Here is a 16432-nt window from a genome sequence, read left to right as displayed (position 1 = left end):
GGGGTTAGTCTTGACTAGTTTAATATAGGTCAACTAGCAGGGCTCAAAGACACTAGGGCGACAGTCTGGCTGATGTTCTTAAAACAGCCTCAAGATAGCAGATGGACATTTCAGTACATCATATCGTGTGCTCTAATCTTGTGTCTTTTCTCTCTTACACACATACACAGCACACACACAGACACAGCACACACACACAGACACACACAGTCACACAGACACACACACACACACACACAGACACACACAGTCGCACAGACATACACACCGACACACACACACATTCCCTGTGTCACAATACACACACACAATACACACATACAATACACACGTCTGTACACAGACGCACACACACACAGACACACACACACATACACACACACACACACAAACACACACACACACACACACATCTCACTCTCTCTTCGATGTTCTTAATGTTTTACATCATATCGTGTGTGGATATCATATCTTGCTTATCTCTCTTCATGTTCTCTCTCTCTCCGATGTTAAATCTACGTATCATCTTAATGTACGTCATGTCAGATCTGACATGATGTGATACGTCATCATATCTGTCATGGGGGGGCAGGACTGAGGGGGGATTTAGGGACAGGCAAAGGGATCCAGGACAGAGTGTTTTTGTTCAAGCTGTGGCGATCCTCTTTGACCCATAGCTCTTGCTGTTAAAGAACTTCTTTTCTTAAATAAATTACCTATTTGTTACAATTGGAAATATCGTCTCCTGCTGTGTTAAACAACCTTTCCACAACAGTATCCTCTTATATGGGCCTATAAGGGAACATGATCACACCCCCTGGAGGTATCCTCCTATATGGGCCTATAAGGGAACATGATCACACCCCCTGGAGGTATCCTTCTATATGGGCCTATAGGGGAACATGATCACACCCCCTGGAGGTGTCCTCCTATATGGGCCTATAAGGGAACATGATCACACCCCCTGGAGGTGTCCTCTTATATGGGCCTATAAGGGAACATGATCACACCCCCTGGAGGTATCCTCTTATATGGGCCTATAAGGGAACATGATCACACCCCCTGGAGGTATCATCTTATATGGGCCTATAAGGGAACATGATCACACCCCCTGGAGGTGTCCTCCTATATGGGCCTATAAGGGAACATGATCACACCCCCTGGAGGTATCCTCCTATATGGGCCTATAAGGGAACATGATCACACCCCCTGGAGGTATCCTCCTATATGGGCCTATAGGGGAACATGATCACACCCCCTGGAGGTGTCCTCTTATATGGGCCTATAGGGGAACATGATCACACCCCCTGGAGGTATCCTCCTATATGGGCCTATAAGGGAACATGATCACACCCCCTGGAGGTATCCTCCTATATGGGCCTATAAGGGAACATGATCACACCCCCTGGAGGTATCCTCCTATATGGGCCTATAAGGGAACATGATCACACCCCCTGGAGGTATCCTCCTATATGGGCCTATAAGGGAACATGATCACACCCCCTGGAGGTATCCTCCTATATGGGCCTATAAGGGAACATGATCACACCCCCTGGGGAAACATAGAGCAGGAAATACCTTTTAGGACCAAATGTCCACCATCTTTGAAATCTCTGTATCTTCCTAAATATTAGAGTACATTAAGAATCCTATTCTACAATTTGCATGCAAAATTGCTTCCGTCCTTCATACAACTCTGGAAATCACCACACACTCCCCTTTATAATGGGGGATCTTTTTTAATAAACCCTTCTTAAATAAAGAATGGGAAACGAAAGGCATAAATAATCTTTCTGATCTATTTCATGATGGTCACCAAACGAGATAATTCCAACGACAAGTTTGGTTTATCAAATAAGGGGCTTCCTGGTATACAGTACTTACAAATGAGATCTCACCTCCTAAAACACATAGGAAACCCAAACCCTTCCCCAAAAGCAGTGTATAATAGAAACACAACTACTGTAAGAAACATAATCGACACATCGAGACATATTGCCAGTCAGCTATACATGATTCTAAATGATTCTGGTGCTTCAATGTGTCATGCTGTAGAGTTTACCTGGGAGGACCTAAAAGTGAACAACTACAGCCAGAACCTTGGGATCAAATCTGGAAAGATGAGTGTCCAACTCCGTCCGAATTCATTTCAAATGACTACACAGAGTGTATTTAACATACAGGGGAGAAAAAAGAAATGCAAATGAATAATTCTGACTCATGTTGGCATTGCAAAAAGGAAAGTGCACCCCGACTCTGGAACTCCCTCCCTCAGTCCATCAGAGACTCCCCCACACTCTCCACCTTCAAAGCTCGCCTCAAAACCCACCTGTTCTCCCTTGCCTTCAACCCCCCCCACCCAACCCGATTGATGTCTGTCTCCTGTCGCTCTGTCTTTTTGTGCTATCTCATGCTGCTTTCCCCTGTTCCCCCCATGGTCTCATGTTCCTTCTGTTTTTGTTTCTTTGTTTTTACTTTGTTCCTAACTACTGTCAGCGACTTCAGGTCATTGAGAAGCACTATATGAATACAATGAATTATTATTATATTAAGTGGACAGTTTATGCATATGATCAGGAGGTGTCCAGAACGTTTAAGATATTGGTCAGTGATGATAATTAATATTGTGGGATCCATTGCAGGTATCAACGAGTCCCACTGGATCCCAACATCTGCACCCTGAACTATTTGGGCACCTTCTTGCTCTTAATTGAGAAAACATTGATGCTGTGTCAAGAGGAACTGTGGCTTAAAACATACTTTGAAATGTTAACGTTAGAAAAGAATAGTTGTAATCTTGATGAAGCACAATTTAAGGATGAAGGTATGTGGGACTACTAAAATAATTAAGAACATAATAGAGCGGACCAATATGCAGATTTATACAAGTGGGCCATTCCATAAGGTGATGATACTGTAATTATATGGAGAAATGGGCATGTTGAATCATACATACCATATTATTATTTTACTACAGTGTATACTGTATTAGAACTGGGAGGTGTACCTGCACCATCATTTAAGATGGACCCTTATGGACCCAATACATATACAATACATATACTCAATTTTAAAAACAATCTTAAATTGTATTCAACACTGTATTTTGTGTTGTTTTGTTTTTTTTGTTTTCTGTTTCTTTGCTTGCATGTAATTGTAGCCATCTTAATTGTTAGTTTCATTGTGTATTGTATGTTGAGTACTGGCTTTTAATAATTCTGTTTTGCAATAATTGTTTTGTATGTTTTTTTGTGTGGACCCCAGGAAGATTAGCTGGTTGCCATGGCACCAGCTAATGGGGATCCGTAATAAAATCAAATACATATACACTTACATGTACAGTAATCCTGATTCACAATCTCGCTGTGTATTTTGATGATGGAATGTGAAGGGTGGATCGGACTTCCCACAGAACATCTTGTTGTCATGTGTAGTTTTGTGCTATTTTTGTGTGGTTTTGCTTCTTCTGCCGTTCTATACCACTTAGCTCTACGCTTTATGGGCGAACCCCATACTGAGCTGTATGGACATTTATATGGATATAATGACTAGCTACGCTGTGCCCTTATCCATGCTCTGTCTGACTACTATGGCATAATAATATGTAATATAATTAATAACATGAACATGGTATATAATACATCATGTAAAATAATATATGGTTTAGTATATACTATACTAATTGTATAACGTATATAATATAGACCAGGAGCATGGAAGTTCCAACCTGCACTATATACACTGTCTGATTAAATAATGGTATGAAGGGAATGTATGTAGAAACCAATGTTAAAAAAAAAAAAAAATTATAGCATATCAGTATCAGTCTGAAATATATTATGTTTTTATGTACATAACGTGGATCAAGCTAACCTTGTTAATGGTGAAAGTATGTATATGTGTTTTTCTTATTATTATGCATGTGTGTGTGTATATATATATGTGTGTATGCATGTACTGTATATATTTTTTCTTTTCATTCTTTCTAGGCAATCAATGTTGTGTCAATCAATAAGCGAAAAAAAGATATATACAAATTTTGAATGAGAAAAAAAAGAAAGAACACAATTAAAACGCAAATGTTGAGCATCGTACTGTTTTCAAATTTAAACACCACTCTCTTGATTTCTGTTACAGTGGTAAAGACCCTGTTCTATAGACCACCAGGTAAAGACTGTTATTGGATCAGAGCCTCTGGTGTTACTAGAATAGTAGTCCCAAGGGCCGGACAACCTGACAGAGCTTCCGGGTGCTTCCCCCGCAAACTGAGGAACAGTTGGAATAGCCAGCATTACTCCACCCACTAAAGACTAGCATAATGAACATAAAAATTATTATTATTTATGTCATCTCCATGCCTACAGTACAGACAGCTATGCCACAGGGGTACTAAATCATATCTGACAAAACCTCTCTCGGATGTGGGTCCCGGGGGGAAGTCTTGTAAAATGGAGGTCTGTGGCTTAACCCTTTCACTGCCACGGTCAACCGTCTGTAGTGTGGTAGTGAAAGGGTTAACCTTCTGTATTGTCGCAGTGAAAGGGTTAACAATTTGGTAGTGTGGTAGTGAAAGGGTTAATGCATATATACACACATTCACACTATGACTGGAGAACCTCCTGCACTCGAACACCAGATCCGTCATGAGACCAGACCACCAGCAGCGCTCTGGCCACCCACCCGCACAAGCCTACCAGTGGCAATCATTTGGTCGAACAATAATAACAGTATTTTATACATAGAACAGCCACACACACACACACCCGTTCACCCTTGTGATCATAACAGAGCCATAACCAAAGTAAATAGGGTGTTTCCCAAAAACACACAGGGAAAGTAAACGTTAAAATAAAGTCGACAGAAAGAGAGTTGACGGGGAAAAGGGAGAAACGCAGGAATAGGAAGGAAGAGGTCTGAAGAGAATTGTCCGGTTAACTGGAACCCGGGGACAGAAACAAAAACAAAATGGCTGGCTTTGTAGACGTGCGTGCCCCGTCGCTGGTGGTGCTACTGTAAATGGCTTTGTTGGCCACCATGTAAAAAAAAGATTAAATACAAATTAGGATTAGGGACAAACCAGATGGCACTCCCAGAGACCCGAGCAAACTCCCATTTCATGACTGTTGAGAATTGAATTCAAAGATTAGCAATTTGAGTAGTATCAAAATGATAAAAAAAAAACTAATAATTCTCGTGACTATAAACAACTCGACTCATACGGTCGAATCTTTTTGGCGACGTTATTTTCTATTGCCCCCTGCTATTTTCTACAGCCCGCGATGTTAATATTACGATTAATCATGTATTTCCAGGCACAGAAGCGACAGTGGTTTAAAAACAACCTGAATCAGGTAATCATGTGTTTTGTAGGCGTTTCCGTTTTCATTAGCCTGCTTCTTGAAGTGGTATTTCTCCTTCCTAGCCACGTCGTGCTCGGTGCTCCTCTCCGCCTCCAGCGGCGTGCTCAGCCGATACGTCGGGGACGTACGAAGAAAAGGGAGTTAGCTGGTGACGTAGTGCTTGGCCGAGTTCTGTCCGTAGAGCCCGTAGAAGTCCGGGTGTCTGGGGGTCTGCGAGGTGTCCATCCAGTCCCTCATGGACAGACCCTGCAGCGACTGGCCTGCGGACAGCGGCGGGTGGTGGGGCGCGTGAGGGGGGAACTCCTGAGAACTCACCCAGGGGAAGGAGTCCGTCCCCGGGTACGAGGGCCGGCCGCGCGCGGGGGGGACCCTGGAGGAGCAGCAACAGTTGTCCAGGGAGCACATGAGTATCTTCCTGCCTCCTCCTCCGTACTGGGGGAGCATGGCCTGCTGCGAGGGGCCCCCGGCAGGGTAGTGAGAGTGGGGGAACGCGGCCCCCGAGTGGTGGCCGGAGCTGGACCCCAGACCCAGCATGCGCTGGCTGGAGCCGGGGCCGCCCGGGTGAGGGGCGGTCTGAGAGAGGCCCTCGGGGGGATACAGGGAGGGAACCCGCTGGCTCTGGTCCCCCGGGAAGGCTCGCTTGCTGCTGCTGCCGGAGGCCTGCGGCGGAGGGTCCTGGGAGGCGGAGGAGGTCCCTGGGTTACTGTCCGGGAACGCCACAGAGTGCTTCCTCTTCTCCGGCCCCGCGCTGGAGCCACTGCAGCTGCTCTGGGAGGGGACCGTCTGGAGGAGGGCCACAGCGTCCCCGAATGGTTCTGAGAGTGGATGGGGGGGGGGGGGGGGGGGGGTAAAGCAGAGGGACAGAGAACAATTATTTAATGAATGTTAAATGGACTGCATTTATATAGCAAAGCAATTTACAACTTATGCCTCCCATTCACTCACACACCGACGGCGGAGGCGACCATGCAAGGTTAAGCGTCGGGGGTTAAGCGTCTTGCTCAAAGACACTTCGACACGCTGCCTGGGAGGAGCCGGAATCGAACCGGGAACCTTCCGATTACCAGACAACCGCTCTACCTGCTGAGCCACTGTCGCCTAATAGTTATTTCTGATTAAATTAAATATCAGAGAAATATCACCGCAGAGGAAACTTGAGGAAAAAAAACCACACATTTAAAACATAATCATACAATCAAACAGATGAATCAGTAATTCTCTCTCTCTCTCTCTCTCTCTCTCTCTCTCTCTCTCTCTCTCTCTCTCTCTCCCACCCTCACCCTCCAGCATCTTGCGCAGGTTTCGTTCTCTCTTTGTCAGCTCGGAGAGGAGGAGCTGGGAGTTGAGCTGGCCCACTCTGTGAGGAGGGAGCGCCGCGCCCAGGTACGACTTTGATCTGACAGGAGAAAGGAGGAGAAGTCTCACTGTGAAGCAGGGCTGCACCATACCCACTAAGGACATCAGAGACATCATGTTTCATTCTCAACATGGAACAGTAATACAATTGGACACGGCTTTTCTACACAGTCTCTTTTTCAGCACATGGGGGGGGGGGGGGGGGGGGAGAGCCCAAACAATCTGAGGGAGAAATATTGTTTTTTGTAAATATTGTATTACTGTATTATTACAAATAGAAATACTGTATATTTATTATTAGTAGTATTATCATATGCTGTATATACCGTGTGTGTATATATATATATTTATTCTCACCATATATATCTATATCTGTCTGTAAATACCTGCACATAATCCTTTTGCATATATGTAGATACTATATCTGTACATATCCCTTACCTACTCTTACTAGTTACGCTGCTGGCCAGTATGACTACCATACTGTCTTTACATCTGTATCACTGTACATAATATGTATGTAATATTACAAATCTGTACATGCATCCAATTAGCACAACACTCAGTAGTACTAATGTATATATTTTATACCCTGTTTAATCACCTGTACATTGTATATTACTATTGCACTTTACTGGTATATTTGCACTCTGGTTGGATGCCAAACCTCTTTTCGTTGTACTGTACTTGTGCTGTAGTATAAAGATAATACATTTTAATCTAATCTGAAAAATACTAATGCTGTGGACGTGCAGTTTGAATATAACGACAGACCTTCGTGTATAAACACAAGACTTGGTCCAGTGGACATAGACGACAATAATGGAATAAAGAGACCCTCTATAATGCAATAAAGTACTGAAATAGTTTCACAGGACTAACAGTGACACGCCGTATCACTGGAGGCACAAGGAGGATCTTGTTCCTGCACAACCTGACGCGGAACCTTGTGGTTGGAACATGCCGCGTGTTCTCCGTGCCGTAGGTGTTGTGTGACTCTACCTACTTCCAGTCAATAATTGCAGTCGCATCTCAAAGAACCTTCTCTTTGTTTCACTTCTGTATCCACCGGTCCCTCTGAACCCCCTTTGGCCCACTTTTCTCTGGACCGGCATACGCGGGTCTAGGTGCCGGTCGTGTATTTCCAAACAGGCATTATAATAATAATTAGATTATTTAAATTCTTTTTTTTTATTATAATTTTTTTTAATGTTACTTGTCCTTTCGGACAACTGATTTTTATTGGGTTTTTACTACCGGGCAGTCCGGTAGAGAGAGAGAGAGAGAGAGAGAGAGAGAGAGAGAGGAGGAATGGGAGACAGAGCAGGGGAAGACATTCGGCAAAGAACGCCGGGTCCGGGAATCGAACCCGGGTCGGCCGTGTTGCGACGCAGCGCATTACGTGGTTCGCCACTCGGGCGCCCCGATTATTTCTGCTTTTGAAGAGATATTGTCATCCGTGGCCAAGGTTTAACATTGAAGTCCTTCCACTCCACAGTGTCGCCAACCTTTCAACCTTTATTTAAAATCGTAAGCTTCTGAGGTTTCCCTCATTTACAGAAACGACGATTGTACAAAATGTAAACAGTACATACTGTAATACAAGCAATATTCACAGAGTAAAAATAATTTTTTTTAAATAATTTTTAAAGATCAGCTAAAACAGTTACAGGTAGTCACACAATGGTCTGAAATCATAAGTTAAACATACCGAGGGGAGGGAGAACCTCCAATTTCAGAGAGAGTTGAAGGACATTCCATGAGTTAGAGGCATCAAAGGAAAAAGCTGACTTCCCTAGATCAGAACAAATCTGAGGAACCCTAAGAACCATCCAGTCATTCGATCGAGTTGAATAGGTTCCAATATTCCAATCTAACAGTGAAGAGATATAAACAGGTTGTTTACCAATAAGGGCTTTAAAAATAAATAAATACCAGTGTTTGTTGCACTTTTTTGTAAGAGAAGGCCAACCCACCCTATCATACAGGACACAATGGTGAGTATCATATCTGTCACCAGTAATAAACCTAAGAGCGGACGTGTGAGTAAAACTCATTTGGAAATCCCTCTGATGAAAAACTGTTGCCCCTTATGATTTGTAAATCACATAATTAATACAACAATTTTTAAATGTTATTTCCCAGTGACTGCGCCACCCTACCCACTGTAAGGTGGAGCTAAACGGTTTCAGTTTCATGAAGTGAAATTCTTACCTCTCCATTAACAGCTGGTAAGGCTTTGTGTTCTGAAAAAGACAACCATATTAAACACGAGTTAATCAGGCTCTCCATCTGCTCTTTGAACCGCCCACCCACAAGACCAGCAACGTGACCAATAGAGGCGGAGGAATCAGTGTTTGGTTGCAGTTAATGTCTGTGTTTTTCTGTGTGTGTGTGCGTGTGTGCGTACGTACATACGGGCATGCTCTTGTATGTGGGTCGCGCACGCGCGCGTGTAACCTAAATGCACTTGTGTTAACCCTTTCACTGCCGCACTACCAAACGGTTAACCCTTTCACCGCGACAATACACAGCAGGTTAACCGTTTCACTGCCACACGACAGCCGGTTAACCCTTTCACTGCCACACGACAGAAGGTTAACCCTTTACTATCACACAACCGACGGTCGCGTGGCAGTGAAAGGGTTTTTAAGTGATTATGTGTGGATTCTGACCTTCATGAAGTTAATGTTCTCCGCTCGCTGGTGGAAGATCTGCGCTGAGCTGAGGAGCTTGTCCGCCTCCTGACGCCTCTCCTTCAGCTGCAGTGCCTGATGGGAGTTCTTCTGGCGGTACGTGCTGTGAGTGCTGTCCAGAAGCTGCACGGCCTCGTTCAGGTCCTCCTCCAGCAGCGTCTGCATGCGTCGGTACTGAGCTCTGACGCGCTCCTTCAGCTCACTCACTGCATCCTGGAGAGAGGAGAACGGAGATGGATGTGAGAAACGTGCAGGCATTACACACACACACACACACACACACACCTACACACACACACACACACACACACACACACACACACACACACACACACACACACACACACACACACACACACACACACACACACACACACACACACACACACACACACACACACACACACACACACACACACACACACACACACACACACACACACACACACGTGTAGCTTTAGGGTTGGGTTGCAGGGGACATGTCCCCCTCAATATTGAGAAGAGGTAAATGTGTCCCCCTCAAAAAATATAGCTAATATAAAATAAGATATTCCTTTATTGATCCCCTTGGGGGAAATTCAGGCATCATAGCAGCATGGGAGAGGGGGGGGGGGTACAGGTAGTAAAAAAGCAATGTAAACAATATAACAAATCAATATTTATTTTATTTTATTTGTTTATTTGGACGGGACTGTTACGACCCTGGCTCAAAAGGACGCAACCTATGTGCAAACCGACACCAAAACCCGTGTTTAACTCAAAATACTACTCTAACAATGAATTACTGGTACAAACTAAAGAACAAAGAATGAGAGAACGTGACAACTCTCTGTTAACACACACTCCTCTAGCCACAGACAGAGTGCATGTGTGTCTCAGAGACTGGTTTTAACCTGCCAGCAGGTAACCAATCAGCAGCAATTAGCTAATTATCAGCCCTCACCTGCATGCCCAGTGACACAGGAGTGATCAAGCTCATGGTACATAACAGGGACAATGCAAAATTAATTAACACTGGAGTGTAAAAATGGCCGGATTTAGCATGAGGCTAATTTCCATCCGTTGTCCCCAAACATAAAAACAGCACTCATAGAAACAGTAAGAAATGTACAAATACATAAAAACAGGACACATAAAAACAGTAAAAAAATGTACAAATACATAACAGCAATACACAGAAATACTAGTGGCTAGATGTGTTCACATGACTGGTTGGTCTTCAGCCATTTTTTTTGTTGCCCTCTAAAAGAAGCAAGGGTGGGGCTTTCCCTTATGGAAATGGGGAGACTGTTCCATGTTTGACTGCCTTTTATGGACAGGACGTTTTGGCCAAACGTGGTGTCTGACCTGGTGCAGAGTCCAGTGTTTCTTTTTTTGTAGATGAATTCCTGTACAGGAGGGGGAGCTAGTCCATGTAGGCATTTGTAGATGAAACAAGAGCTTTTTAAGACTTTGAAATTTTCAAAGCTCAAAAAGCTATATTGTTTCAAAATATTGCAATGGTGGTATGCCAATGGTTTCCTGGCAAATACCTTGATGGCTCTATGATAAAGCTGTTCGATGTGTTTCATGACAGTGACACCAGCAAATGACCAGTTTGTGAAGCAGTATTCAATGTGTGAGAATATCATGCAATGAAGATACGTTTTTGCAGCATCAACTGTTGCAACCAGTGTTGGACCTTGTTCATTGCATTTGAGAGGTTACATGAGATCAGGTCAGTTTTTTTTACCATGTACAAAAATGACTGCGTCGTCAGCATACATCTGTACATTGAAGTCAGGGCATATGTCCGGCAGGTCATTGATGTATAGGGAAAACAGTAATGGCCCAAGGATCGATCCCTGCGGCACACCGACTGGATTGTCAAGATAAGGAGATTTGACACCATCAACCATGACACATTGTTTTCTGTTTGTTAGGTAAGACTTAAACCATTGAATTGTATCTGCAGAGAAATTGAAACGAGACAACTTTGCCAAAAGTACTTGATGGTTGACAGTGTCAAACGCCTTTCTAAGACCCAGGAACACAGCATATGTTTATTTATATATATAATTAACTCTGGACATGTGCATGTGGGCAACAAGGTGCGATATGAAGGTATGTATGCCCTCTCAGTTATATTTGCCCTACAATAAATATAGTTACAATATATAATTTAATAATCCAATCTAAATCTAATCTAATATATAATCTGAAATATATATATATGAAAAGACAACCCCCTCCTCAAAAGATAATGGGGTCAAAACATTTATATATCTTATATATATCTTTTTTTTTTTTTAAACTTTGGCCATTCCCCTGGCTCTTTTATACGTTTATCGCATTTATTCTGGTCAAGGATGACCGACAGAAACAGGCTGAAAGGGTTCAGATGGGGGGGAAGACACTCTGGGAAAGGCACGGCTGCAGTCCGGGATTCGAACTCGCTAAACCCCAGATCCGTGACGAGCACGGTTGTCCCCGGCGCCGAAATAGCGCTCGAGGTACGTGGTGAGCTACTGGAGCTCCCCTTATATATATCTTCTTAACTGTAACTATATAATATAATACAGGAGAATAAATATTTCAAAGCAATACAGAATGCCTGACTGAGAGCCTTACTGCATTATATTCCATTACATTCCGCGGGTCTTTTCCTTTACATAAAGACATTTTACACCATATATTGATGCAGAAAAGGTACAAATCGGTGCCGAAAAGTAAACCAAAATGCAGGAAATGAAGTGTTTGACGCTCAAGGTTTCGTCATACTCTCTGCTTAAAGTGTCCCCCCCAAACCTACACCCTTGAATGCATGCACACCCACATGCACACGCACACTTAACACAGTCATATACGCCCACATACTACACACACACAGCAGCAGCATTGTCTGTTTCCTAATGTATTTTGCATTCTCTCAACACAGCCTCTATATTACATAGGTTGTTACCACTTAAAAAAACTATACAGGAATGAAATAAGTAATATTTCACATAAGTATTCTAATTGAACTGACACGGTTTGCTCCAGAGGTAGTACTGTTAAAGGCCAGCATTAGTGTGACAAGCTCTTTCGCAAAATGCATTTATATCTGAACATTATCTTATTTTCCACTCCAATTCACCAGCTGTGTTCAGAGCTGCTCAGACACAAATGGCTGCCCCCCCCCCCCCCCCCCCCCCGCCTTCCACTTTCCCACAGTGCACAGCGGTAGAAAGTAATTTGAGTACAGAACAGACCCACAGTAGAAACTGATCTGAGTACAGCACAGACCTTCCCTGGCTTGAGCAATTACATCAACAAAGGACTGTGTCCCACACCGAACCGTGCCAGGATAGCAGAGAGAAGCTGATCTGAGTACAGCACAGACCCACAGTAAAAACTGAGTTTCTCATCGATATTGACACCTAAGAACTTCACAGATGAAACTTGTGCAAGTTCATTGTTATTGATACAAATCTTGGTTCTGTCTAATTTGTGTTATTATTTCTAAAAATAATGAAGTTAGATTTTTTTGACATTGAGTGAACTGAAACGAATAGGAACAATTAATGAGTCCAGAATTTGCTTTATCAATAAGGGAATCAAAATTATTGTCAGTGACAAAGAGATTTGTGTCATCAGCTAATAATATAGGTGACAATAAACGTGATTCATGTGCAAGATCATTCACATAAATCAAAAACAACAAGGGTCCCTTGTGGAACACCACATTTTAGTACAGCCAGCTGTGATCGATTACCATTGAAAACTACAAATTGCTCTGTTGTTTAAGTAATTATCAACCCATTGTAAAACCTTTTTTTTTTTTTAAACCATAACATGACAATTTTGATAATAAAATGTCATGATTCACTGTGTCGAAAGCCTTTGATGAATCTAAGAAAAAGAAATTCTCCAGTGCAGTGGTAATTTTTTCTCTGAGGTGTAAAAGAGCCATATATGTTGAGTATTTTTTTCTAAAGCCGTACTGATGTTCGAACAGGATATTGTTGGCATCTACAGTAGATGCCAACAATGATTCTACTGTATACCAGCTTTTCAAGAATTCTAGAAAAACAAGGTAGTATCGATTAGGGCTGACCTTCGAAGCTTTTTTTGGCAATCGAAGCTTCGGGGCCGAGCTTCGATTTTAATTCGAAGCTTCGGGATTTTTTTTAAATTTTATTTATGTATGTATCTTATGTTGTGGGACTTGTACAGCACTTTTGTAAACTGTTGTTTTTAAATGTGCTCTATAAATAAAGTGGATTGGATTAATGAATTAAGTAGCCCCTTTCATGACTGTGACAAGGTTTCACTCTGCTGTGTGATTTAATTCAAGGTGGATCGCTGTTGTGAAGGATGATATCCTTCAAACAGGCAATAGTGATGATATAATTTGGGCAGTGCTGAGCTGGGTTACTTTCCTCCAGTGTATTTGTCCCCCGGCCCCACGCACGCACGCACGTGTTTTTCTAAAAAAATTAGATTTTTTTTTTTTTTTTTTTTACTTCGATTATTTTTTTAATGTTCGAAGCTTGTGCCATCGAACGAAGCTTCGAAGCTTCGAAGTATTTAAGACAGCCCTAGTATCGATATAGGACGATAGTTTGAGAATACAGAGGGGTCATCAGCTTTAAACAGCGGTATAACCTTGGCAACTTTGAAGATTTGAGGGATAGTGCCTGATTCAAGGGACATGGGAAAAAAAGAATGATAATCAATAATTGAAAATGCAACCTTTTGGATCAAAGAGGCTGGAATTTCATCATGGCCAGAAGAAGAAGAAGAAGAAGAGTTTTTGAGGCTCATAATAATATCAAGTACTTCCGAGGTCTTTACAGGCTCAAAAGCATTTGAGAGAAGCATACTCTTTACTTTAAAAAATCAGTGGGAGAACCAAGAGCATTGGTTGGCATCCTAGGTTGGCATTTAAAAGTCTTGATCTTTATCTTTCACTTATTATTTGGGGGATCTGAAGTGGTTTCTTTCTGCTTTGCCAGGTGTGTAGAAGGCGTTTGGATGGGATTTGTTTCCATCACTGACTGTGTCAGTGGTTCCTGCCACACCCCACCATAGGCTACGTTCAGACTGCAGAGCAACATTGTGTGAACAACATTCTACATTCAAACACCCACATGCAGCACACATTCACTTCAGACACTGTGACGAGAGATTTAAACTCATGCTCTCCTGCTCCACAGGCAGCCGCCGTGTCAACCAATTGAGCTAAAGGGTCCGACCCGTTAGCAGGTACTGGTTGACTGCGACTGATTATTTCTAGTTTACATACGTCCTCCCCCCGAGAAAGTGCGTCCACTCCTCCTTGCACGTTCTTTCGTCCCCGCACGCACTATCCCAGGGGTTAAGGCACTGAGACCCCACCCCCATTGTACACGAACCTGAATCACAGCTTACACAAGGAAATGAGATCATCAACATAACGGTTTTTCCTTTAATCCTCTCCTTCTCCTCTCCAATAACACAACGGCCCGACCTGAGACAGGTGCGCGCCCCAACTCTTCCCCAAGTCAAAAACCCCAAGAGGGCACGCTCCACCGAATAATGTCAGCCTCAATAATAATATAGAACACATTAAATAGCTTACAACACTTTAAACACTTTTTAACACTACACCATATTTTAATCTATTTATTACTAAAAGATTTGTACGACCTCTCTACCTAATTTTTGCATTTTGTACTTTAGTTTTGTATATTTTGTTTAGTATCTGGTCTTACTGTATGAAGCACAATCTCAGGAGGGTCATACAGAACCAAGCATTTCACTATAATGTATGTACCTTATATGTGACAAATAAAACAAAACTTGAACACAAATCACACAGAATCTGATCTTTTCCATTTTGATTTGGGCCATTTTCTGATCATTTTCAACGTGACCCCAGTCCGAACAGTCATGCGACTTTCACGTCACTCTAGATTGACATTTTGTCTGGGCTCTCAGACACATAGACGCAGGACGGTACAAACAGCAGACCAGTTTATTGAAGAGAGGTGGCAAGATGTTACAAGCCAGAGCAGATGGAGCATGCGGTCATGACAAAGGCTCTCTCTCTCTGTGTGTGTGTGTGTGTGGGGGGGGGGGGTGTTTAACCTGTCTGATTGCTCTGATGCACAACAGGTGCACAGCCACACCTGCTCCTGGGCCCAATTAACTAAACCCAAGACAGGTGTGGCTGCTTAAAATCACACCACCCCCACACCACAACAGAATATATGGTTTAGATGCATGCAAATCCCCATTACCCAATGTTACAGTATATGCCTGTGTGAGAAAACAGAATAATGCAAGTATTACTATGGAAACAGAGCTCAAACTCACCACAAAACCAGCATGGTGTTTACATGCCTCGGTATCAGGTTTATCATAGTTTGGCATTTTTCATTCGTTTACTCGTTGTTTTTGTTTTGTTTTCAATTGAGTTTAGTTTCTATTCTAGAGTGGGTTTGCTGGTTTCAGTCTCACAATTAACATAATGCACCAATGCCTCGTCACGCTTGTTGTGATGAAAAATCTGACCAAGTTGACAGACTGAAGCTAAAGACATTTTCTGTATATTTCTGTATTTTATTTAGTTTTGTAAGCACACCATATAGCTTCAGTTAGTACATTTTTATTTGTATTAATTATATTAATAAATAAACACACCTAATTTTAGTTTTTAGTTTGAGTTAACTATAATAACTTTAGGTTACCATCGTAACCCAGGTTCTCTGATAACACGAGTGAGACAGCTCACTATGGGGTACTGCGTCTGGAGGAGGGACATCCTCTGCCATATATATGGCTAATGCAGCATCACAAGGCCATTCAAAATAAACACACCTCTTTTTCACTTCACACAAGGAGGGTGGTCTGGTGAGATGCCTCACTCGTGTTATCAGAGAACTGCGGTTACGATAATAACCTTTAAGTTCTCTTTCAAACATTTGTTCTCGGTATCTCACTATAAGGATATATTTACCCCTGTATTGTTTATCTTGATGACCAACTGCCATGTGACCAACCCTCTGTGGAGCTCAC

The 16432-nt window shown here is 42.6% G+C and overlaps 1 protein-coding gene across 2 annotated transcripts in view; it reads right to left on the bottom strand.

The window, feature by feature from the left end:
- Window positions 1–1790: 1790 nt before the first annotated feature.
- LOC311234926 (E3 ubiquitin-protein ligase TRIM8-like) overlaps window positions 1791–16432 on the bottom strand; it is a 64625-nt gene continuing 49983 nt past the window's right edge. For both annotated transcript variants that reach the window (XM_084322204.1, XM_084322205.1), the window contains exons 4-7: window positions 9392–9625; window positions 8931–8962; window positions 6641–6756; window positions 1791–6175 (exon numbers count right to left, since the gene is read on the bottom strand). In XM_084322204.1, the coding sequence (XP_084178330.1) occupies window positions 5502–6175; window positions 6641–6756; window positions 8931–8962; window positions 9392–9625 (1056 nt within the window). In that variant the 3' untranslated portion in view covers window positions 1791–5501. The remainder of the gene's footprint in view (window positions 6176–6640; window positions 6757–8930; window positions 8963–9391; window positions 9626–16432) is intronic.

This window comes from Notolepis coatsorum (assembly GCF_963971535.1).
Source record: "Notolepis coatsorum genome assembly, chromosome: 9".
Classification (NCBI taxonomy): Eukaryota; Metazoa; Chordata; class Actinopteri; order Aulopiformes; family Paralepididae; genus Notolepis; species Notolepis coatsorum.
Note: the sequence above shows the minus strand (reverse complement) of the source record. Positions and strands in the feature narration are given on the sequence as shown.